A 27,369-nucleotide genomic window follows, 5' to 3' on the forward strand; every position below is an offset into this window, starting at 1 on the left:
GAAACTCAGAATGATTTATTACTAAAATGAAAAAGAAGAGACTAGTGGAAGATTTGCAGACTCTGCCCCTCCAGTAAAATCCATTGATTTGATAACACTCGAGTAGCAATAAATAAATAAATAAATAAATAAATAAATAAAATAAAAAAATTCAGTGTGAAAAATGAGCACATGTAAGTTTGAACTAAGGACTGTGACAGACCAGAGGAGGTATGGTGCTGCCTTCAGGGAGAGTCTGATTCAAAAGAGAATCCAGAAATAAATATTAATGGTACTTGGAGAGAAAAACAGAGGGTTTAGGATGCAAACTTTCCTTTTAATGAAAAGCTTTAACTGTAGAACATGAATATGGAACTCTAAGATATAAGATCATTGTTTTTGTTAACATCTGATCTCATAAAATATTTTTCCAACATATTCATTACTTACAATTAGCAAAGCTATACATAATTGCATATGTACATACAGACATTTAAGTAGCTATATGGATATATAAGAGTGAGTCAATATGTGAGGATGAAAATAAAACATACTTTAAAATGTCCAGTCTCAAATTCTTGGAGAGTAAGAAAAAATTTTGCCTGAAGGTTAAATTGCATGGAAAATTGTTGAGGAGGATGTAGACAAGAAAGAAAGGTCAATTTCTCTCTCTCTCTCTTTTTTTTTTATATTCCCGAACTTCTTTTTAATCAATTCTAACCTAAAATCTTTACTACAGTCTGAGCAATTAGAACAGGATTTGGTGAGTGTCGACTTTTCGTTTTGAAAATAACCTAAACTGTTATCGAATACTAGGTTTTTATTCATTCATTTATTCATTAAATATATTTTGAGCACTTACTCTGTGCCAGGCTGTAGGTAATGAAGAAAAGTTACCTGTCTTCAAAGTGCTTACACGATAATTGGAAAACAACATAGAAAATACAACATATGCATCCGGAAAACTGCTCTGAGAGAAGGCTGCACAGTGGACATAGGGTCACAAGGAAGAGGTTCCTGATCCAGCTGGGAAAAATCCATGTAGGCCTCTACAAGGAAAGAATACTTGTCTTGAATCTGAAGTGTCATTAGCTATGGTGTGCCAGGAAGCAAGAATAACATGTACCCATGGATGAAGATGTGAGAAAACAGGATTTATTTGGGGAAGAAAAATAATTAAAGAAGTACAGAATACCATATTAGTGTAGAAAAGGAAATATCAGTGTGTAAATATTATTGAAAGAGAAGTTGAGAAATCTATTCTCCTGGCTTTCATTTCTTTAACTCAAAATAATGACTAAGCACCTACTCAAGTTCCAAGTCCTATAGTTGGCTCTAGGGAAATACAAATGAGCAAAACAGATATGTAATTTATCTTTAAGAGAGTTAACATTTTATGACAGAAATAGGCATTAATCAAATAAGCTCATGAATGAATATATAAATACAAACTAGGACTGTCTGTCCACTCAGGCTCTACGAAGGCCCAGTGGACTGGATGGGTGGTTGGGGGAGGGGAGTGGTGAGTTGAACTCAAAAGGCTGAGAAAAAGGCTCCAACTTTCTCTCTAATAAATCAGGTGAAAATTACGATGCTTTCCAAAACCCTTTCCTATCGTAATGTTTTTATGACTCTAAAACTCATATCATTAACATGGATTCTAATAATTGTGGCTTAAGATATTTATGGCATGTTCAGAAAGTAAAATAGACTAGAGAAGAAGTCCAATCTTATTTCCTCAATATTTCAAAGCTGTTTGAGGATGCAACCAGAAGCATGGAAGCAGGTGTTAAGAACATATTTTGGCCATCTGGGGCACTTCTATTTAAAACTTTAAGAACAATAAAATTACACAAACATCAGGAATTATTCTGTTAATGGTTACGTTCAGGAAATGCCATGCAATAAAAAGGACAAATAATATCATAAACAATAGACAAGACAGTCTTTGAGAATGTACACTGTCTTGGTAGTGCAAAGGTCCATTGGTAAATCCCTACATACCTCAGATGATTGGGGAAAGTTGACAACCATAGTTCCATTTGAAGTCTAAATTATTACAGCTTTAAACACATGATAATCCTAGTTCAGAAATGACTACATGGGGTAGAGGAAGGACCAGAGGTATTGGCTTCTGGGTATCTACTACTTAATGCCTTAGTGACTTTGGACAAGTTAGTTATTGTCCATGTGTCCCAGTTTCTTCAGGTATAAAATTAAAATAAAGGTAAGAATGGCCCTAATAGAAGATATTTGAGGATCAAATAATGAAAGACAATCTCGGGGGTGGAGAGAAAGAAATGAGTTTTTATGGAAGCCGAAGGTAGTACCTCTTATGATTTTTTATAAAAATAAATTTTCTTTCATAAACATGAAATGTTTGATATTTTTGTTTTTAACTTTAGAAATAGTCTTTTTTTGCAGCAAAAATTTGAATAGGATCATTTATGTTGGTTTTCATTTTTTTTTTTCTTTTTGAAATATTTTCGGTCTATTAAATCCAAAAGTTTGAAGAAGTGTTCTATGCAGTCAATTCTAAACAAGAGTTCACTATTATTCAGTTTTATTCAGGAAACTTTTATTGAGCGTCTTTAGTTCAGCATTTTTAAATTGTCTTCACATTTGTAAGCCTTATTTTCCAACAAAGTATCTGATACTTGAGGGCATAAGAACCTCTCCAGTTGCTTCAGCATTTCTTAAGGAGCTGCCTTAGCCCTGTGAGTGCACGTAGACATTCCTGAATAACTGAGTCAGATGGTCGTGTACACTTGTTTTTGTATAGAAATGACAATGAGTCATTGTCTGGAACTTGTCCCCAGACTTGTGAGTGTGAAGCTTTTGGGCCATTTCTTATTGGTTCCCCCGGGGGTCTGGCCCTTCTCTGAGTGGAGCCCTGATGGACGTGGTGCAGTCTCCTTTTCTCTTTAGTGTAGCTGCCCATTGCTTGGACCTCTAGGACTGTCTGTCCACTCTATCAACTTGCTGTGTTCTGGGACAGAGTTTTCCTATTTTCTCCTTTTCTGTTCATAAGAAAAATACACAGATTCTTTAAATTTGGGTTTAATACTAATCTTTCCTGATAAAGATTAAGAAATCTTATGAGTTCTATCAGGCATGGTTCCTGGTCTATAATTTTTGACTTCTTGACAGAACTGATGACTTTTATTTATTTTTAATTAAATTACAGTTGTTATACAATATTATGTTAGTTTCAGGTGTACAACATAGTGATTCTACATTTGTATACCTTACAATGTAATCTCAATATGCCTCGTAACCCTCTGCCATCATACATAGTCATGATATTTTTGACTATATTCCCTGTGCTATACATTACATTCTGTGTTATTTATTTTATAACTGAAAGTTTGTACCTTTTATTCCCTTTCACCTTTTTTACCCTTTTCCCCCACTTCCTTCTCTCTGACAACCATCAGTTTGTTTTCTGTATCTATGAGTCTATTTCTGTTTTTATTTTTTAAGAGTCCACATATAAGTGAAATCATAATATTTGTCTTTCTTTTTCTGACTTCTCTCACTTAGCATAACACCTTGTAGATTTACCTATGTTGTTACAAATGCAAAATTTCATTTTTTTTCCCTTAAAGTGAATTTTCTCAAAAATCCTACTTGAGGGCTGCCATATATAATCAGGGAAAGAAAATTAACATCAGTTAAGTTAATTTAGGTGCTATAGCAGGCTGAGTAACAACCACCCAAATATATCAGGTCCTAATCCCAGGAACCTGTAAATGTTACTTTATAAGGAAAAGATGTTTTTGCAGATGTGATTAAGTTAACGATCTTGACTTGGGGAGATAAACTTGGCTTATCTGGGTGGACCCTAACTAAGTACAATCACAAGTTTTCTTATAAGAGAGAGGTCTGCTTTGTGATTTGATGTACACACAGATAGAAGAGGAGGTGGCAACATGACCACTGAGACAGAGACTAGAGTGATACAGTTACATATCAAGGTGTGTCAGTAGCCACCAGGATTGGAAAAAGTCAAGGAACAGATTCTCCCTTAAAATCTTAAGAGTGTGGCCTTGTCAATGCTTTGATATTGACCTGATGGTCAGATTTCAGACTTCTAGCCTCTAGAATATATATATATATATACACATTTCTGTTGTTTTAAGCCATTAAATTTTTGTAATTTGTTACCACACCCTCAGGAAGTTAATACAGGTGCCCACTTATCTCAAATGCATATCCTATGACCTGTGCTGTAGGTGATACCATCCTTTCTGCTAGTTAATTCTCAAGCTGAGCAGAAACTTATATTACTTATATTACTAGAAAGTTACACTTGAGAAATGAGTTTGAGAGGCACAGAAAAGACAATATACTTAACTGCTATTCACTCAGTAAACATTCTGTAAATTCTTGCTATGTATCAATCTTTGTTCTAAGTCCTGCATTAAAAATCAGTAAGACAGGATCCTTGTCCTGATTGAGGGGAATTAGACACATACGTACAATGAAACTGTGTGGAACGTGACGTAATGATCATAGTCATGGGGTATTGTCAACACACTGAAGAGTGCACAGATGACAGGATAAGTCTGCGTGAGCATGGAGGAAAGATGGGTTAGGAAAAGCTTCATGAGAAACTTATGCTTCTGAGCTGACATGCGTAGGAACAGATTAATAAAGCAAGTAGAAGGGGTGAACATTTATTGATCTTTACTCATGGATTCCATATTTTGAAGGACACTGTTTACCAAAAAAGAAAATTTCTGTGTTTATTAAGTAATAAATGATAGCTCAAGAGCATCTCTAACTGCCAACTAGAGTTTATAATCAGATGATCCAAGAGCAAAGGTATTTGTCATTTTTTTTTCCTATGAAGTCTTTTCCTGATTAAGTGTGATTTATTATTATTATTATTATTATTTTTGGAATACTGACATAACAACAGAACCTTCTCCTCATTGCTTTCAAGGACAGCCTTTCCTATCTTGGTAAAGATAATACTAACTACTTACACTAAAAAATCTGGCCTAGAGAAAGTTTTATTGATGAAAACCAATAATGAGCATTCCTGCATAACAAGGGAATAGTTCTGTCTCCTAGGGACAGCTTGCAGTATTGTTTCCTTGTAAGGCAATGCCAACAATCAGATCCTGGGCTCCTTATACAGAGCTCCTATAAGATAATAGTAGTAAATATAAAAATCAACATTTGTATAACATTCTGTCATTTTACAAAAGGGTTTCACTAAAGTGTTTGAGTATGCGTAGTTTGAGCCAGAAGTAAATCCTGTATTACCATTTCAGGCAAGTGTCTTTTTTTTAATTGATTTTTTTCATCTTTATTGTGATATTAACATAATATTTTTCTAACTTTATTGAGATATAATTGACATATAACATTGAGTAAGTGTAAAGTGTACTATGTGTTAATTAGATACACTTATATACTGTGAAATGATTGTGTTAGGTACCACTTATATCACCTCGTATAGTTGCAATTTATTTTTTGTGGTGAGAAGATTTAAGACCTATTCTCTTAGCAACATTCAAGTATACAATACAGTACTGTAAACTATAATCATCATGCCATACACTAGATCTCCAGAAGTTATTCATCTTATAACTAGAAGTTTGTACTTTTTGACCAATATCTCCCCATTTACTCCATCCCCTTGAAATCAAGGATTCTTATGACTTTGATAGTTTAATTTTAAATCCTAGCTCTAGAAATCATATATATATATATAATCCTAGCTCTAGAAATCATATATATATATATGAACTCTCTCTCTCTCTCTCTCTCTCTGTTTCTGTCTCTCTCTCTCTCTCTCTCTGTCTCTCTCTCTGTCTGTCTGTCTCTCTCTCTCTCTCGATACCTCAGAGACCTAGCTTTTCCTCTGGATAATCAGTAACCCCAAAAGTAGCAGAAAACAGAAACCTGGACTTGACTAACGATCACATGGTCCAGACCTCTGGCAGGCTAAAGATAATGTCTTGACTTAAGTTATGTTTCAGCTCCTGAGCCCTGAGGTGGAACGACCCCTCTGGCTACTTTCGCATGAGACCAGACACAGTGACTCTGGGAAAGACCTCAGAACTGTCCTCAAGACCTGAAGAAATGATTCAGTCTCCTTACCCAAACTAAAAGAAGGGATTCGATTGCTTATATACATCAAAGCCAAATGAGATATGGACAGGAGTTTTCTACAAAAAAAGTAAAAGTTTATTATTTAAGAAAATGGCGCTAAGCCTGGAGACATAGGGGAGCTAGTGCTGACATACTGACATACCTGGCTCCCTGATGGCCTCTAAGGGGTAGATTATATAGGGGAAAAAGCACTTGTCATGGTAGCTAAGGGAGCTGGGGTTGTGGTCCCTATTGATTGGTTGGGGCTAGAGGAGGAGGTAGTTGATCATTCTATCAGGTTCTGATGTCAGTCATGGTGTCATTTTATCTTGGCCCATAGAGTTATTGTGCCTTCCTGGGTCTGGAGCTGAAACACAACTTAGGTCAAAATGTTATCTTTAGTTGGACCAAATCTCTGTTTCTGTGGTCAATAGACCTGAGAAGCTTTGTTCCTAAGACTATTTGATATTGAACAGAATCTGAAGTCCTAAGGGCTTAGTGATTAAAGGAGTGATTGTGCAGTATGTGCAGAGGTGGAAGGATAAAGAAAGAAAAGGAAAAAATCATTTTAAAGAAGTGAGGTTTTGCACGGTTACAAATTCATCTCCAATCAATCAGTTCCCAACAAAACCCCAAACCTTTAACCCATGGTGTCTTGTAATTTTGCCTCGTGTAATCTGTAAACTACACATTATCAGGGAGTTCAGGCTTTTGAACATTACCTTCCCATTCTTCTAGATGGTGCCATTCATAATAAAATAGCCAATATTTCTCCATTGCAATACTCAGTGTTTAGTGTTTGGCTCTGCTAGTGCTAGGTAGACAAATTCTTTCTGTACTATAACACCCTCAGGCAAGTTTATTAATCTCCTTTAGCTTTAGTTTTCTTCTCTTTAAGGTGGAGGAAGGAAATCCACATGGAGGGCTATTATGAGAATTAAGTGAGATTTTGTACTTTAAGTAGTAAGGAAAGTGCCTGACAGAGGTACATAGTAAGAGCTAGATCCATTATTTTTGTCTTTTTTTTTATTCTGAAAGTAGCTGAAATTTTAAAGCATTGTTTTTTACTTTACTTTTCTTCAATTGAAGCAATCCTCTCAATTCATGACAAGAATCAAACCATTTTACTAGACCCTCTGCATCTCCCATTTGTTGAAGTTATGGCTCTCTGATGGTTACTTAGCAGTGTAATTTGAGGAGAACCAGTGTGTCCCAGAATCTGAACTTGCTCCAGTAGTGGTACTGGTTGGGTTCTCTATGTGCTCTTTTTCTGGCCCTTCACTATCACATCGTTACTAAATATAGGATATTACTTATAATGAATATGCTAACTCCAGAAAGATTTGAGGTAGTTTTCAGGATTTGATCAGACATAAAATAGGAAGTCATATATCAAGGAGAGATGACAGACTATTAGATACAGAATTTGTGAAATGTAACTGGGACTTAATATGGATTAATTCACGGTTTGCACTGAATCAGTCATTAATCAGTTCATGAAATTGAGATAGTATATTGCATTTGGTAAGGGAATGATTTTATGAAATTAAGCTTTGATTATGTATTATGGCATGTGTTGTAAAATGTATTTCATCTTTTCTTTCTCTTTTTTTTTTTTTTAAAAAAAGCTTGAAAGCTGTCAGTTAGGCTGTTAGTGATTTACTTTTTCAGCCACTTGTTAGTTGTCAAAGTTGGGAGTTTCCTGATTTCATAAAACTATTGAACACTTATTGTGCATCAGATATCCTTCTATATGAATGATTATTTTCTCTCCCCTTACACTACTATGGTAACTCGTGCCAATCCCACACTCTTCTTGCCTTTCACCTGGTCTCTGATACAAGTTTGAGAAGATTCCTATTACTAAACAGACTTGATACTAGGTAGAAGAACAAAACCGCCTAAATAAAGTGAATCCGAGCTTCCCTAAAGCCCCTGAGAATTACATCAGCTTTAACCATAAACCATCTGAGCTCTTTTCATGCAGAATTTTCTTAAAAGTTTCCCATCAGTGTGGGTTGGAGTAGGGCTGGGGGATAGAGACGAGGGAGGAAGAGGGAGGCTTTAGGTATGCATCGTGAAGGGGGCGTGTGAGGGTGGGATAATTTGCTGAGGATGGGCGGGAGGAGGGGAACGCTAGAACACAAAAGGCTATTTCCGGCCTTAATTTCGTTACCAAGTTTCTTTACGTTGAACTTTTTTGTAACTAGGTGTGTGTGTACGAGAGGTAGGCCAGGGTCCCCGCTGTAAGTGTGAGTACCATTCTCCACATCTTTGTCTTTCTGTACTGGGCAGGCCCGGCTGGGCTGCGCAGGACGCCTCCTCGTTCCTAGCTCGGGACATCCTGAACAGCAGCAGCCACAACAACAGGCTCGCCCCCAGACAAAGGGGCCGGCGCGGCGGTGCAGCCTCGCGCAGCCGGGGCCGCGGGGGCCGGGGAGCGCGCGCTCGGAGCGCGGGGCCGGAGCCGCGGAGTGGGCAGCGCTGACCCGGCGCGGGCCGGAGCCGCAGCGCCCGGAAGACCCGGCTCCGGGGCGTGGACCCCGCCCGGGCTGGCTCGGTGCCGGCCTCCGGGCTTCCACTCAGTCTTTGACCCCCGCCGTCCCCACTCGGCCCCCCCGCAGGCCGCACGACTGTAACCGCTGCCCCGGCTACCGCCGCTCCTTTTCGGGCCGGCGGGCGGCGAGCGCGGCGGGGCCGTCGGCATGGCTGTGTCCTGGAGGAGCTGGCTGGCCAACGAAGGGGTTAAACACCTCTGCCTGGTAGGATGGCGGGCAAGGCTCTCCCTGCGTTTTGTCTCTTGTGCAGCGATTTTGATTCATTCTCGGAGCGTGTGCGGGTGGGAAGCTGGAAGTAGAAGTTTTGCCTCTAATTCGAACATTCTCAACTAATAAAACTTTCGGCCGTTGTTACCTAGAGATAATACCGATCCCACCCGTCCTCCAAAAGCATGAGAACTTCCCCACTCACTGATGAGAGGGCGGATGTGGAGGAAGGGAGAAGGGATAACTTTAATGAACACAGCTTTTTCTTAACCCTTTAAACATCTCCATTCCTTTGCTCTTTTCCCAGATTGCTTCTGTTTGATGTATTTTAACAACATACAACGCTTGGGACATGGTGATATCGCTAATTTCTTAGTCTCATTTTGTACTGCAGGAGATACCTGCAGATCATTCAGGAGACCTATATGCAACCCAAATACTTAGTCTCAGGTGCAGGGGCTGAGTGAGGTCAGATTTGTTTTCCTTTGAGTGGTTTTCAGCTTGCTGGTTAAGTGTGCTTTCTGCGATTACTAATTGAGGTTCCATTTAAAGTGCTGTGTCCAGGGAATGTACTTGAGGTTTCCATTCATCAGTAATGTTTACTTTTGATTTTCATTTTCTCACTTCTTTTGTATATTTAGCTTATCTGGCTCTCCCTGAATGTCCTGCTTTTCTGGAAAACCTTCCTGCTGTACAACCAAGGGCCAGAGTATCACTACCTCCACCAGATGTTGGGGGTAAGTAGGACTTGAGCGATCCGGTGAAATGGGTTTAACGTGGGCAGACATTGCTTCAACCCTTGGTCAGTTCTTCCATTCATTGATGAAACATTTGTTATTCATATAGAAATATTTGTTATTTCTCTAAAGTGGTCAAGTTTTTCTTGTTTTATCATTTATACTTGTCTGGGTTAAAATGATGGACTCTCTTAAGAACCGAAGATAATATTTGCCAGAGTGAAACTGATGAAACTGCCAGACCTGGCTAGCAGTGCCCGAGGAAAGTTGCTACTGCCTGTCAGCTGCAAAGTGCCCTGAAGGAGCTGCTTGGTCAGGAGGACCAACCAATGACAGGCTGTTAGTTTTTACTAATCAAGTCTTCAGCCCTGCCCATAAGCTAATACAGAAGATTTCTGTGTGGTTTTCTTGTATTGCCAGTTCTCATACTTTGTGAGAACATAGTATGTGTCTAAAGCAGCATTCATTCATCAACATTGACAAGCAGTTAATTCTTAGTTGTTGTCTGAAATCTCTCTTTCTATTGGAAATAACTATTTATTCGACAGTTTATTTATACTGATGATATACCAGGTACTTTACGAATATTTTGTTTAAGACAGAAAACTATTCGTTCCATTTTTACACATAGGGAATGTAGACCAAGGAAGCCTAATGACTTGCTCAAGTCCCTTTGGATGCTCAGTGTCAGAGATAGGATTTGAATGCAGTGCTGTCTGGTCTTTTGCTTTTTCTCATACTACACAAATTTTCTAAATTGCTTTACTGGCCCGTCTCAGATACTTATATCACTGGTTAGCATTATTATTCTTTATTAGTGTTGCCCAATAGAAATATGAATCATAAGTAATTTCACATTTTCTGGTAGTATGTTTAAAAAATAAGAAGCGTAAACTTCAGTAATATATTTTATTTAAAATAATATATCCAAGTATTATAATAGATTGAAGTATTCAACATGTGGTATTTTTAAAAAATTAATAAGATAATTTACATGTTTTTTTTGCCTATTAATTCCTTTAGATATAGCATGTATTTTACACTTCTGCACATCACAATTCAGTCACTAAATTATCATCAGAAATACTTGACCTGCATTAGATTTCATAAACTTTTACAGACAAAATAGTGAATTCACATACCCAAGTTGTTACAAACATATTTAAAGATTTTCCCATAACACAAATGACTGTCAGCTTTTAAATTAAAATTAATAAAATTAATAAACTTAAAATTCAAGTTTATTCAAGGCCCTAGATACATTTTGCATGCTCAATTGCCATGTATGGCTGGTGGCCACCATTTTGGACAATATAAGTGTAGACTCTGAGGGAAGATACTTCTACCTTCATGACCGTATGTACTTGTCATTCTGCTTTAAAGCAAACACCTAACCACCAATTAGAACAATAAAAAGACATCAGGATATGGGTAGTCCTCTTGCTCCCCTTCTCCAAACTTAGAGTTGTTATTGGAGAGGAAGCTATGAGCTCTAGTTATTGGTATGTAACTAAAAAAAAGTCTCTGAGATCTCCCTTATCTGGTGGTGGGAGCTTTTGAGAATGAAGGTAAAGGTATTTTATTTTCAGAACTCGAGTATCCATTTTTATTACTGGTAGGCTACTGTTGTCAGACCAAAATTAATGATTAAAAAAATTGCATAAGAACCAACAGGGGAAAAGAAGACGTCAGATGAGGGCAGATAAAATAACTTTGGGATTAATATGTTTTAGTAGGAGTTTTCATCGTGATTGTTCTTTCCCAGGCTGGTCTGATCCAGACCTGGAGGCAACATGGTCACAGCTGGTTTATGCCTGAGTTAATGTGCTAATTAGACTGTGTTCTTTCTAGGAGATGTTTAATTATGACATGCTGTGAGTATTAGAATCTTAAAATTATCCAAGCGGGAAAAGGGTCTTCTAAGGGAAGCCAAAACAACACCCAAATACCTCAACAAACAAACCAAGCAATAACTTCCTCCACCATCATATAATAACTTTTTAAAAAATTAAAATTATTGCGGCAATGTTACTTCATAAATAAAAGACTCCATTGATTACTTAAGAAGAAATCCGTTTTTGATTTATTTATTTTCAAGGAATAGAAAATGTAGTTGCTTGTACTTTAATACAAAGTACTAATGTGTTGTGACCAACTCTGAGAAATTTAGTTTCTTAAATTTTTTGAAATGTTGGAGCAATTTAACTGAGAATACCATTTATAGGAAACTTCATACTCACATTCACCTATTTCTGAGTTGTATTTCTGACATTTTAACAATCAAAGGATATAATTTAATTGATAGAAACATTTTAATTTGATAAGAGAATGTGTTTTGTGGCACCAGATTCAATGTGTCTTGGTTTTATATCTTTTAAAACTAACATTTGTGTATGGGCCGTTCAATTTTAACATAGTTATTCTTATGATGCAGTGATGAGAATGTAATTTCTTTTTTTTTGCTTTGTCTGTAAATTATTATTTTAGATTTGCTGCTTTTTTTTTCTTTTTTTAAACTGTTATTGAGATTCCCATGTTAATTAGAAGAATGTTATGAGCACTGAGATTTTTTTCTGATCTCACAGTGATAATCTTTCTGAGGTCAAACATTACCCTTTAAGTGATTTAAAATCATTAACTAATTTACCCCCTCAAGAGTCCTAGGAGTTCTACTATAATTAACATTTTTTTCAGAGACAGAAATCTGATGTCACGTGCCTTTCTTAAGGTTGGAGATTGGAATCTCTAGATGAATGGACCTAGGATTTTAAGTCAGTATTGGTTTCACAGCTAGCCTAGGCAGCTTTAATTCTGCTGAGAAGGAATATATTTCTCCTGTCAATTTCAGAAAAAAGGCTTGCTCATTAATTTTTTCCTTAGTTTCAATTGAGGGAATGTTTTTAACTAAATGTATTTTTTTTTGTTTTTATTCTTAACATTCTGCTATTCGAAAACAATCTACTCCCTGTTTATTGACAGGTGAAATGGGTTATATTACCTTGATGCAATCGTTGTATTCTTAATCTATTTACAATAGATAAAGACTCATAACTTTTTTTGTTTTTTTTTTTATGGTGACATTGGTTAATGAAATCCAATAAGTTTCAGGTGTACAATTTCAACACTAAGGCATATATATGTTGCATTGTGTGTTTACTACCCATAGTTAGATTTCTTTCTGTCACCACATATTTAACTTCTTTTACCCCATCTTCCTCCCCTCCCCCTCCCCCCATAACCACTAGTCTATTGTCATGTCCATGAAGACTCATAACATTTTAGATTTAGAAGAAAGCTTTGATCTCCTTACTTAGATTTCTTCCTCATTTTCTCAATTAGAAAAAATGAAGTTGAAGTGATTTGCACACTATCAGCCACTGTATTAGTGGTTTTGTCATCATTCTGGTTTATTGATTCTCTTTTAGTTCAATATTCAGCCTGTTGTAATGAACAACTCATGAACATATGCAAGGACATATTAAACCCCATACTCGATAGATCACTAGCTTTTCATCTTATTCGAAATGATATTTAAAGATATTTAGCAATTTAGGAAGTTAAGAAAAATTTTTAATTCATCCTTAAGATAACATATTTTCAGCATTCCAGTTGTTTTAGACTTGTCTCAGACAAATAGTTCATGGATTATAAGATTTATTTTTATTTAAATAATTTCTGATTCCACAATATTTTAGTAGAATTTTAGCATTTAATGTTTAACTTCCTTGTTTAATACAGTTAAATGTTCACTGTATAATTCTTTTATCAATTAATTTCAGAGATTTTTAAATATGCTTCCTTCATTTCATTATTAGTAATATTAATAATATCAGTAGCAAATTACATTTATTGAGAATTAAATTCCAGGCATTAATCTAAGAGTTTTGCATGGAATAATTTATTTAATCTGTCATTCATTCTGTGAAATAGATATTTTTAACTTTTCAGCTAAGAAACTGAATTAGAGAAATTTTGTAACTTGCTAGTGAGTGACAGAGGTAGGACTCAAACCCAAATATCCTGGTTCTAGAACTTATGTTCTTAACCATTGTGCTCTTGTGCCTCTTTGTAACATTAATATTAGGCTAAATCATATGGAATTGCCATTTTGATGGAACAAAAATCAAGTAGAGCCATTTCATGTGGTTCAACCTAATAGCAACTATTATTATTTACCAATCACCTATATGTGTCAGATGCAGTTCTTTTCTCTTTCATAATTCCTTTTAATTCTTATGTTTAATTTAATCCATATAACAACTCTAGAAGATAGGAGGTATCATTTTTACAGAATTGATAAACTGAGATTCTGAGTGGTTAGGTAACTTTCCCTAGGTCACACAGCTAACAACTGGAGAAGCCCAATTTGAGCTCACATTTGTCTGATTCTAAAGACTGTACTCTCAATTACTCTACTTTACCAGGGAAGTTCTGAGACAGGTAGGGCTAGAACTTGAAATTTTCCACCTTTATCCGAGGTTCCTATGTATACTACCACAGTGACTCTGGGTAGGATGTTTTGTATGTACATATGTTTGTGTTTGTATCAATAAGTAATCAATAGTAAAATTAAGATTATAGGTATGGATTTTTCTTTAAAAAGTGTTTTATTATTCCTGGTATTTTTAAATTTGTATTTATTTTTGAATTTAAATATAGTTGGAATGCAATATTAGTTTTATTAGTTTCAGATATACAACATAAGGATTTTTATACCTTAAAATGTGATCACCCCACTAATTCTAGTAATCATCTGTCACTGTGAGAACCTCTCGTAATATTATTGACTATATTCCCCTTCACTTTTTTCCCTCATCCCCAAACCCCTTCCCGTCTGGCAGCCATCACTTTAGCCTCTATTTCTATGAGTCTGTTTTTGTTGTGTTTATTTGTTTGTTTTGTTTTAGAGTCCACATATAAGTGAAACCATATGGTATTTGTCTTTGACTTATTTCATTTAGCATAATATTCTCTAGGTTCATCCATGTTGTCTCAAATGGCAAGATTTTATTCTTTTTTAATTGCTGTGTAGTAATATTCCAGGGTGTGTGTGTGTGTGTGTGTGTGTGTGTGTGTGTGTGTGTGTGTATCACATTTTCTTTATCCATTTGTCTATTGATGGACACCTAGCTTGGTTCCATACCTGGCTATTGTAAATAATGCCGCAATGAACATAGGGGTACATAGATATTTTTGAATTAATGTTTTTGTTTTCTTCAGATAAATACCCAGAAGTATAACTTGCTAGGTTGTATGGTAGATCTAGTTTTAGTTTTTTGAGAAACCTCTGTGCCGTTTTCCATAGTGGCCGCACCAATTTGCAGTCCCACCAAGAGTGCGCAAGGGTTCCCTTTTCTTATTTTTAAGTCTGAGGTGGACTTGTACAGTTAGTAGGTATCCTAACTGATAACTGCATTAATTTGCTTGGGCTTCCATGACAAAGTACTACAGACCGGGTGGCTCAAATAAGAGAAATTTATTTTCTCACAGTTTCGGAGGCTGTATGCTGTATGCTTTTTCCTGGGAAACACTCAGTCTGAGGAAGAGGAGCCTGTAGAACTACAGAATGTTACAGAGACCTTGGGAATTATTCTAGTTCATTTATCTCATTTGATAGATCAGCTTTTAAACTTAAAGGCCTTCTTTATGGACTCCGTAAAAGCTCAGTGTGGATGGTAGTTCTTTTAACTCAAGTCAGTGTTTCTAGTTCATCATGCTGACCATTACATTGATCATAAAATTGATTCTAAAAGTGCCTAGGTAATTCTGAGGAGGAAAATCAAACAACCCTAATTCCTTGTTGAAAAGATCATGGGCTCTGGAACTATATGGGACTTTGAATTCTGGCTCAGGTATTTATTTCCCTTTTTGAATGATTGCTTCTTGTGAATCATCCCCTTATGAGTGATTACAGATTACTTCTCTGAGCCTAAGTTTAACTCACCTGTAAAGTTGGGCTTAAACCTTCCTTTTAGGTTAGTAGTGAAGATTACATGAGAAAATGCAGGTGAAATGCTTAGCACTTGGTGCACATGCACTTAGCAAAAGAGAGCTGTTATTGTAAATGTTATGTAGTATTGTTTAGTATTGATGGTATTAATATAATTAATAGTACTAAAGAGCAATATCATTTTTTATGTTTATATGTAAATATATTAAATGAAATCTAGAGAAGTGTAAAGATGGAAGGAACTCGCTGAGTGTGTAGCAGACGGCACTAGGACAGAGAGACTTATTCTTTCCGTTGGTTGACCTCTGGCTGCCTCCCTGATCCTTTTGGACAAAGGAAGACTATTTGTAATTGGTGCATAATTTATGGCAATTTGGTTATGATTACTGGATGGAATTTCAGCTTGAGGTAGAATGCATTTTATTCAAAAAAACATCTATTAATCTTCATCAAACTTTGTAGTCTTCGATAAACAAGGGAAATAGTGCCTGTCTTAGAAGATTATTGTGAAACTTAAAACTAAAAGAAATAATAATAGTAATAGTTATTATTAACATATCATTGAAATGTTCTTATGGGCCAGACATAATGTTAAATTCTTTCTGCATTCAAAGAATGCATAAAGTCTTGTCTGGTCTACGGAAATTAATAACTTGCTTGTGAATTAAAGTTCCTAGCATAAAGCCCATATGTAATAAGAGTTCCAAAAACGACAGCTTTTATCTTTCCTTCCCTCTTCTCTCATCCTTTATAGCCATATACAACAATTCACTCAACTGTTCTGTACCCCAATAAAATATGATTAAACTATCCTCTTCGTCTCAGAGTACTGTGCTGAGAGGGGTGGAGGACTTAATCAATACAGACTTACTTTGAAGAATTGAAAGTATCACAGATGTTAATAAAAAAAAAAAGAGGTTGTTATTACATGCTATTTCTGTCTCCCATTCATTCCTCCCAGGTTTTAAGGCTCTAGCCATGGGTTCCATAACAGAGGGCCTCTAGGAGTCATAAAGGACAGTTAGGACAAAGGAATGCAAAGATTTTGTCTTTGTGACAGAAAAGTGTTAGATGACTCTAAACATGTAATGTACTTTACATTTACAGTGTTACTACTGAAATGGGAACTTGAAGTTCTGTGACCTGTTGTAACTAATAATTTTGCCAAGGCATGAAGGAAGAGTGAGACTTTTGTATATTACCTAGGTGGGGAGTGAGCCTACTTCAGTTCTTAGTATCTACTTTGTAATGTGGTAAAAGTCACACAATGTGAAAAACTTACTTTATGAAAAGTAGTTTCTGTTGAGTTCTAGTAATGCGACTAAAGAAAAAATAGATAATGGAGAAGATGGACTTTTCATAATCGATAGAATTGGTTTACGTTTTTAGAAATTGTAAAATTGAATTTAATGACTCCAATTTATGGTTAAATGAATTCAATACATATTCTACAGAGAAAAATTGCATGCTATGATGCTTTTCCTGGATTTGGAAATTGTTAAAGGTCTCCAGACATCAAGCATATTAGAGGCTTGAAAGCATTGTATACATATGAGATTTATTTTTTAAAAGTGCGTTCTTCAGCACAAAGGCAAATAAACGAAATTATCTATGGTAAAATCTTTTCTGACTGTATTCCTTTTTCCTATAATAGGATTATCAAACAGCTGATTTCAAGTAGCAAGTAATTCTGCTCTGTGTAATCTTGGAAAGCACAGGTCCATAGGAAGGATCTGAAGTGGTAGTGGTCCAAACAGGTTTCTTTTTTTTTCCCCCATGCTGCACTTTGGTTCTCTTTGTTAATTTTTCCCCTAAATATTCTCTTGTACATACCTTCCAAAATTAGCATCTTATCCTGAGTGAGCTCCCTGTCACCTCATCTTGTATGAGAACATGGATTTCAAGGTGGGTAAGCGTGTCCTAAGAAGAAACAGTTCTGGAACAAGAAAATAAGAATCACCTATTGAGAATACAAGTGAGATAAGGTGATAAGAGTGTTTTAACCTCCTACTGATTTTCTTTAGCCAAATTTCTTTTGATAAATTACTTTGGGCTTTTGAGCTTTGTTAATTCTCTTGGTTTAAAAAGCATGGACCCAAAAACATACTTGTAAAGTGATTTGAGTTATGCAAACAAACGTGAAGATACAGTTTTTTCTTTTTTACATAGCTCAGAATATCTAAAGAGAAAACCAAACAAATAGCATCCATAAGTGGTCCATGCTAATGGATTCCAACTGGAAAACAATGACTCATATTAAACCACAAGAATGTAGAACTTCAATATGAGAGTTCTTCTCCTGCTTGAGAAACAGCATTTGCTGTTAGACATTGTTTTGTATTACATTCGTTACCTACCATGGAATTTTTCTGGGGATTGGGGCTTGGGTTGGACTATGTAGAACCCATCACTGAACTTCTCTTCTATTTTGATCTTATACATTTTATTTTTTAATGTAAGCGAGTGAAAGAATGATTCAAATGAAAATCTTGGAAGAGTTTAGTTTCCTAGAATATAATGGCACTCTACAAGGTTTCTTTAATTTTGGTTTGCCTGAAGAAAACTAGTCTTAGACTTGGACTTGTTTTAAAGCTTGTGTGTTATGCTTAATGAATAAAACGCAGAAGAAATCTGTTCATCTACAGATTTTAGTATATCACATTTAATTAGTTAAAATCTTGAATGGCATTCATTCTAATTCTTGTTAAAACCGAATGTCTGCCATTGCCTGTTCCAAAGCATGAGTGATTATTAGCTTAAATTTCAAATATAGTAATACCCATGAAAATTCCAGTTTATCAATGGCAATATTATAATTTAGTGAAAAGAACAAAGATTTTATAGACAAATTGACCTAAGTTAAAATCTTGACTTTACCTCTTAACAACTGTATCTTTAAGTAATTATTGAAATCTTCAAAGCCTTAGTTTTCTCAATTTTAAGTTGAGATTATATTACTAAATTGAACTACATGAAAATTCCAATATTGAAATATTTTAACTTACAAAAGTGGCAATTTTGAATAGTTTTATCTGATTTTTCTCTTATTAAAATGTTTTCGAGGGAAGGATTAAGATGAGGAAGAGTGTGAGCACCTCAAAAGTATTTTTCTCTTTCTTCTTTCTTCCTTCCTTCTCTTTCTTCTTTTTCTTCCTTCCTTCCTTCCTTCCTTCCTTCCTTCCTTCCTTCCTTCCTTCCTTCCTTCCTTCCTTCCTTCCGTCCTCCCTCCCTCCCTCCCTCCCTCTCTCTCTCTCTCTCTTTCTTTCTTATAGAAAGTTGTAGTAGACAAATTTATGACACTGCTAGACTCATTTCTTTCAGGAAATACTGTTGAAGTTAAGAATGTTTTGATGTTGAGATTTATTTGTAAATGTTCCCTAATGACTAAAAGTTTCCAATAATGAAGTTTATTTCTAATTTTGTGTAATGTATATATTTTGAAGAATTTAAAGAAATAGTCTGTAAATGAGACTTTATTTTCTTAATTATAATTTTAAAACTATTTTAGCTCACAATGAATTAACATTATTAATTCAAAAATATTTAAGCTTTTTAATTGACATTACTTTTCAAATGTTAGCTCCAAATTTCTTGGCCTTTTAAAACTTTCTGCCAGGCAAACCAAAGATTGAGGTACACATGAAAAAGACTAATTTTATAGGACATTAGCAGTGAATACTCCATAAAAAGAAAAGATTTAAAAACTATGTTTTTGATGTTAGATATAGAGTATTTAAACATATTACCTCAGTTCATAGCACATTATCTTGCGAGTCTGTGCAAGGGCTCTGCTTATTCTCCTCGGTCATTCATTCATCCATTTATTAATTCATTATGTATTGTTCCCCATTCTCCAATCCCATTTTCCTCCCTACATTAGCAGCCTTTCTAATAATATGCTCACATGAATCCTTCTGCTGGTGTTCTATGTTCCTGTTTCTTGTAATTCACGAAAATGGTATTGTGCATAGGACTTACTCTGTTTCTTGCTTTTTTTTCTTTCATCTGATATTATTTTCAAAGTCTATTCATGTGACTGTATGTTTCTTGGTCCTTTGCTTCTGACTGCTGCATTATATTTCACAGTTTGTATCTGCCACATTTTATTTATTCTCCCAGAAATAGACATTTAGATTACTTCTCATTTCCTTCTACTTCGAATAGCATCATGATGAACATAAAGTATAGTGTTAATAGTATAAATATTATAAGATAGTTTGCTGGTTTGATAATGTAATGATTTTGCCAACTAGGTTTTTTTTCAGTGGAGTACAGCTAATTTGTATCGTAGCAATATATAAGTTTTTTGTATTACTTGTTATACCAGTTTTAGTCAGATTAAGATGAAGGTGGAGATGATATCACATTCAGAACAACTGTAGAAAAAAGTCTAAGACATTTGGTTGTACGAACTAGTGTTCAGTGAGAAATATACAGAATATTAGGCAACTGAAGGGATGAATGCAGTGGATTTTTTGAAATAATTGTTTTCAATTACAGTAGACATACAATTTTATATTAGTTTCAAATGTACAGCATAGTGATTAGACATTTATATACCTTACCACGTGAACACCCTGATAAGTCTAGTCCCTGCTTGACACCATATGTAGTTATTACAGTATAATTAACTATATTTCCTATGCCGAGCTTTACATTCCCATGACTATTTTGTAACTACCAGTTTGTGGTTCTTAATTCCTTTACCTTTTTCAAGCAGCCCCCCACTCCCTCCCATCTGACAATCATTAGTTTGTTCTCTGTACCTATGAATTTGTTTGTTTTGTTTGTTCATTTATTTTATTTTTTGATTATACACATAAGTGAAATAATATGGTATTTGTCTTTTTCTAACTGATTTCACTTAGCATAATACTTTTTACTTGGAAAACTATAATTTCTTTCTGAAGAAAGAAATGGAAGGATATACTGTGTTCATGGGTAGGAAAAATTACCATTGTTAAAATGTACAGACTACCCAAAATAATCTATAAATTCAATGCAATCCCTATCAAATTACCAATGAAGCAGGTATTTTATAGATTGTTTAATTTCTGTGTTTACATGGTTCTTTTTTATGTATTGCCCATAATATTAACTATTTAAACAAAAATAGCCATAGAAACAGGTACAGTAAAAGTAACAACAATAACAAATATAACATCAAACTTGGAAATACTAGGAAATGGAATAATATATGAAAGACCACTCAAAAGATAGGTGGATATAATGGAATGCATTATTTTAAAAGGTAGAAGCGTGACAATGATAATTCACCCTAACTTTCTGAACTGTAAAGTGTAATAGCTAGCCTGTATTAACCCAAAAGACGAAGCAGGGTTAGGACTGTTGTGAGATAGTGTATGAGTGGAGGGATTTTTGTTTGTTTATTTTTTATTTTTGCATATGGCACTATATTAGGGTTTCTTTATTAATATTTTTAATATATGTCGAAATAGCTTTTTTCAGAATCTGTTGGCTAAATATCTTATCAACACATAAGCTAACCATGCTGTAAAAAAACATGTAAAAAAAATAGCACCTTTCACAAAGGAACTGTAAGTTGAATGATGTTTAATGTTTGGGCCCCACTTGAGTTGTAGCCGTGTTAAAGAACCAGTAACTTTTTTCTCATACCCTCCCATTACCCCCAAGAGTTCTTCTTTACATTACCTGGAACCCCTTTTATTCTTGAATAGCTGTAATGATACTAATTTTAACTTCCCCAATCCCCAGTTCGTTTCCTTTCCTATCTCACACTATCTTATTTTATTGATACTATGGCTTTAATGAATATTTTCTCATTTATCAAAAGATTAGAAGAAAAGAGTCCAGTTGCTTTAATGTCCTTCTTGTGAAAGCTTCCACTGTAAGCCATGGATATATTTTCAAGACAATTTCAAAAAGTTTATCATGTATTTTCCAGCATAAAAATAATATATGCAATTAAGGGGAAAAATGGAAAATACATAAAAGTAGAAGTTAAAGGAAAATTTCCACTCACATTTTTATTATTTAAAGATAATGTTACTCATTAAGACTTTTCCCATTTTATTTTCTTTGGAAAATAATTTTTCATATGACATTCATATTTGTTAAATCTTTTCCTTTATAAAAAATGGGGGAAAATGCCAAAAAAAAAATCATAGATATCTTAGCATCTACATGTAACTACTGATAACATTTTCATTGATTTCCTAAATACAGTCTTTAAGAAAATAACAGTACAATCATTTAGAATAGTTTGTAATCTTTTAAAATATAATAACTATTATATTAGATTTATACCTATTATCACAACTCATTCTTAAACATACATTATTTTTAATATTTCACTTAATAAATAAAAACACACCTAATTAAACATTTCTATATTTTTGGACGTCCAATTGGCTTGTGTTACTTCATTTATCTAGAAAATGTTGTGAAAAACATCATTACGCAGAATACCCCTTCTGTTTTTATAATGATGTCATCTGGGCATGCTATTAGAATTTCAAAGTATATTAGCCCATTTAATTTTATTTGTTGTGCATTTTTATTGTTATTTATTAATTTAGTTTTTGGTACTTAATTGTTAAAATGTTACATTGTGTAAAACATGCTTCTTGACACTGAATACTGATAAGAGGTAATCATCTTTGTCTATATAATCTACATCAATATCTACAACTCTATCTATATGTATATATCCACATATATACATATACGTATTATTAATTCAGTAACATATCACACATGTTATTGTTTCATTTTTATTATATGAGTTTAACTTATTTTATTTTTAATGGCTATCGCATCTTATAATATATACCATAATTTGTTTTACATTTCTCCCCTGTTAGCCATTTTAGTCCTATTCCTTTTTGTTTTTGTATCACAGTTCATGCTGCAGTTAGTATCCTTGTGGAAATTTACAAGTGCACTTGGATAAGTATTTCTGTATGTTATTTTATTTTTTAAAGAAGTGCCAGGATATGATATTTTGGTCTTATTTAATATTAGTTTTTTAAAGAGAAAATAAATTTGACTTACATTTCTTCTATTATACTAATATATCATCTATCATTTGATTTATTGTGTTATTCTACCAGCAGATGAACTATTGTGTTTCACTGTATGTTGACCGATTAAACTCTAAAGAGTTTAAGAGTCTAATGCTTACATACACTACCCCCCACTCCCATCTGTGATTTTGCTTTTTATGGTTTTAGTTACCAGTGACTAACCGAGGTCTAAAAATATTACATGAAAAATTCCAAAAATAAACAATTCATGTTTTAAATTGTGTGTTGTTTTGTTCTGAGTATTGTGATGAAATTTACATCCTGCTTTGTCCCATCTGGAATGTGAATCATCTCTTTGTCCAGCATATCTATGGTGTTTATGTTTCCCACCCATTAGGCATTTTGTAGCTGTCTAGGTTATCAGATATACTGTGGTGTTGTTGCAGTGCTTGTGTTTAAGTAACCCTTATTTTATCTAATAATGCCACATTCATGTAACTTTAATCACAATACATTGTTATAATTGTTCTATTTTATTGTTAGTTATTGTTGTTAATCTCTTACTGTGCCTAAATTATAAATTAAACTTTATCATACATATGTATGTATAGTTGTCCCTTGGTATTGTGGGAGTTTGATTCTAGGACCACCAAGGGTACCAAAATGTGCAGATGCTCAAGACCCTTAGTCAGCCCATCATATCTGTCAATGCAGAACCCACAGATACAGAGGGCCAGGTGCTTAGGAAAAAACATAGTATATGTAGGATTCAGTGCTATCAGCTGTTTCAGGCATCCACTGGGGGTCTTGGACTAGATCCCTCATGGATAAGGAGGGACTACTGTATGTGTGTATCAGGAAGTTTAGGTAAATAGTCTGTACTAAATAATCTATTCATGCAGCTCATCTTTACTGAATACCTACTCTGTTAGGCATTTTGGTTATTTCCATGCATCTAGAGATCTTTCTCTTAGAAATGATAGATTCTTTGAGACTAATATATGTATTAAAGAAAGGCTGTATAAAGTTGACTTGATTCAAAGTTGAAAGTTGTGGTTAAAAGACATACTGAATTAGTTGAGATTGCTAGTATTGCGATGACAAAGAATTTAAAGACAATTTTATAGATCTAAATCAGAAAAGTTATTGAGTTCAGTAAGAGTCAAATAGATATGTTTAAGTAGGGTATGCTTGACAGATATGAAAGAAAAATCTTAGTATCGAGTATCTTATGTTTAATATGAGTTTTAATATATGTCATTATGGATTGTCGGATTAAAATTCTAACCAAGTGCAGGGGTACCATTGCTATGAGTATTGTTTCCTTTCAAAAATTATTCAGTATGGTCAGGCCAGTAATATATCTGTTTTGTCTTTTAATTTTTAAGATGAATGTTGAGAAATTAAAAGTAGTGTAAAGATGAGAATGATGCAAGGTTTTGGAATGATTGTTCAGATGAAGAACAGCTGAGAGGTGGCTAAATACTCAGTAATTGTAATCAGATGTGCTGCACCAGTGATATAGGAGAAATAAGGCCTGTCCCAGCTTTCTTGACAATTGTGCTCTGTAAAATACATTCTACTCCTCAGTACCTTTCCCCGTGCATGGATTATTTCTGTAGGAAAAGGAAAATATAACGATAACATTAAATCAAATGCTCAGTAACTCTTCAGACCCTTGTTTTTGTGCCTTACAAAGGGGTACAGCCTAAGGGATGGACACGAATATACAACACAAGAATTTAATAGGTGAATTAAAAAGAATCCATTTTAATGTTTGTCAGTTAGAGAGTTCAAACCATTTTCACTTGGTATATTTTTTTACTTTTTATAATAGTTTTCCGAGGTAAAGTAGAGGAAGCTTTTATTATTGTTTTGTTAATTCTTCAATTCTAGGCTTGGAGAATAAGTGACCCTGGTACTGGTCACAGTATTAGTTGTGATAAAAATTTCATACCTTTTAATCTGCTTACCTGTTTACTAGACAGCTTTTCATTTAGAAACACATGAATGTATTCATATGCATTCTGAATCCTATTTATGTTGAACTTTAACTTTTCTGGACAGTCAGATAGTCTAGAAGTGAATCTTCTCTAGTTTCTGGGCTTTTGGCACAGGAAAGACAAGATAGACAAAATCAGGACAGAAATATCATATTACGTTCTTGCTTTCGTCTTCTTATAAAGTAGTTACATTTTCTTCTGACTCAAAATCACCTAAGACCATGTTTCTACTGAAAATGAAAATTTATTTCTAGAAAGGGTAGAATGAACTATAATGACACAAAAAAGGAAAGGTTTGAGTGAAGCATAAGGAAATCTGGATTTAATGTCAGAATAGACACTATACTTTTGGTGGTCCCTTTAGTTATACGGAAAAAATAAGAAAATTTTCCCAGTTTCTTTGTTTAGATTTGATAGCTTCTTTTAGACATAGTGTTAACATTTTTTATTTTTTTAAAAAGAAGCAGTTTATAGGGGAACAGAGGTCATCTTGAGTCAAAGATGTTAAAAGTCTCCAGGGTGATTAGTTGACAGAAACCAGCTAGGATCATTTGGAATGAATTATAGTTTATTACATCATGAAAGGACATTCATGAACTTTTGGATATATCCCAAGAGCACTGAATTGGTAGTTTATTTTGGAATTTTTTAAAAGAAATGATTACTCCTGTCATTCTTAATTGCTTTCTGGTTTCTCATGACATGTTATTCATTGTTGTATTTATATGAAACCTTATCAAAATAGGTAGTATACTTTTGAAGTATCCTTTCATTGAAATGTATTTTTAAAAATTCTTCAGTACATTTTTGCTCCCATGCGATGTCAATTATATTCTAAATTATAATATATACTTATATATTATAATTGTACATTATGTAATATCTACTATAGTTTATTTTATAGTATATTATATACCATGTAATATATTAATGGTACAAACTAAACATTTAAATTAATACCACAGGTTTGATTTATAGGTATATAGGAAAAATAAATTGTTCTGATTTTCTATCCTGAACCCTTTTGGTTGCTGTTAAGACAATAAAAAATGCCTACCATTGCCTTGGGAAATCATATAGACTATTTTATGGGGTTGTCTCTTTTTATTCATCTATCTGTCTCATGACTACTTTTCTTTGTCTTTCATTGCTAAAAGTATATTTTCCCCAAAGAGTATTTTTCTAAAATAATTTTCTTGGTTAATGACCATGCATTTTTGAGGTCCCCAAAGAAAAGAGGCAGTTTGGGCTTTGCCACTTTCCAGTGCTGCCACCTGCTAGCTTTGTGGAGGAGATAAGAAGATAAATAGGTAAACCATTATAATAACAATGGGTTAGCTGCTCAAAAGGAGATAAGGTAAAAGGCAGGAAGGAAGCAATGAGAAAGATACTCCGAAGTATTCAGAAAATTTGAAAATGGGAAAATTTGGAGGTGTAAATGAAGGCGTGGGTAGGGATGTTGGCCTTGGCAAAGCCTGAGAAAATGTCCTTTGGACTGAGACTTGAAGAACAATAAAGAGTTCATCTGGTAGTTAGCATGGAAGTTGAAGAGTAGGAATGGCATCACAGACGGAAGGAATAGCAGCAGCAGCATGAGCTGTGGTTAGGGAAATAATATACGTAGTAAAAACTTGGGATAGCTAATCTGGGTAAAGCATCCAGGAGCTGAACTGAGCCATATAACATAAAAGTATAGCTGAATAGCCTTAGGGTATTATCAACATGGCTTATTTATAGACTTCTAACATTAGTTAAATCAAAAAGAAGGTTGGACTAGATGACCTATAATGTCTCATGAAAGAGCTACTGTGGCCCTGAGGGTTTTCTTCAAACTGGGTGTTTCTCAGTTCCATAGAGTGAATTCCAGTTTCTAGAATGGTGGGGGTTGGGGAAATGGAGGCAGAGTTGCTATCCTGGGCAATATAGTATGATAGAGCAGGTCATCAATTCTGATTCTGGATACGAATTAGAGAGATCTCTTGATAGTAATTACTTTTGGTTTTGATTCTTTTTTTCCTTAATTTCCAAAATGAAGACACTGAAGGATCATCTCATAGGCTCATTCATTTATCTACCATATATCTATTGAAGAGTTACTAGTTACCTTGAACTTTCTCTGCCTTCTTTAGCATCAGTTGAGTGGAATATAATTTAGCTCCCATTGCTACAACCATAACATCACTCTGTAGAGCTGAGGATGAGAACAGTCCTTATAAAAGTGATTTGCAGGAAGCCATGCCATAGAGCATATAAATTCTGAGATGAAGCCTTGTTTGTGGTTTGCCAGGGGCCATGATGATGATAATAGCCTCTGTTGTTTCTTACTGTATACCAGGGTTGCACTAAGTACTATATATGCTCATTTAATACAATAACCCTTTGGGGTAGATATATTATCATGTTTGTTTGTTTGTTTGTTTGTTTATTTTTATTTTATAGATGAGAAAAATGACAGGGTAAGAAAATTACCTAAGGCCACACAGCTAGTAAAGGTGCTGCCAACCCAGGTTTGGTTGACTTCAAAGTGTATTCTACAACAGTGATTGCCAAGCCTGGTTGTACCTTTTGAGGGCCTTGCTCCAGATCTCAAGAATCAGAATTTTGGGAAGTACAGCAGAGATATATTTGTTTTTCAGTAGTTCATTAAGTGATTTCAAGGCAGTCAGATTAGGGAAATCATGTGTAAAGGTTTACACAGGTTGACAGGAAAACCTACTGGTTGGATAAAAATATAAACAATTAAAAGTATAAAAGTATTGTGGTTTGGAATGAGCACTGGACAAGGTATCTGAATTTACATCTCTGTTCTGGGGAGTGAAGTAT

General features: G+C 34.6%; 1 protein-coding gene across 4 annotated transcripts in view; it reads left to right on the top strand.

Moving 5' to 3' along the window:
* The first annotated feature begins 8,231 nt into the window (after positions 1–8,231).
* NOX4 (NADPH oxidase 4) overlaps positions 8,232–27,369 on the top strand; it is a 138,882-nt gene continuing 119,744 nt past the window's right edge. The window contains exons 1-2 of one of the 4 annotated variants that reach the window (XM_036220478.1): positions 8,232–8,336; positions 9,491–9,586. In XM_036220478.1, the coding sequence (XP_036076371.1) occupies positions 9,578–9,586 (9 nt within the window). In that variant the 5' untranslated portion in view covers positions 8,232–8,336; positions 9,491–9,577. Of the gene's footprint in view, positions 8,337–8,377; positions 8,847–9,490; positions 9,587–27,369 lie in introns of those variants that run through there. The other 3 variants (XM_016153168.2, XM_016153167.2, XM_016153169.2) reach the window with 3 other exon arrangements.

This window comes from Rousettus aegyptiacus, unplaced genomic scaffold, assembly GCF_014176215.1.
Source record: "Rousettus aegyptiacus isolate mRouAeg1 unplaced genomic scaffold, mRouAeg1.p scaffold_m13_p_5, whole genome shotgun sequence".
In the NCBI taxonomy this organism is placed as follows: domain Eukaryota; kingdom Metazoa; phylum Chordata; class Mammalia; order Chiroptera; family Pteropodidae; genus Rousettus; species Rousettus aegyptiacus.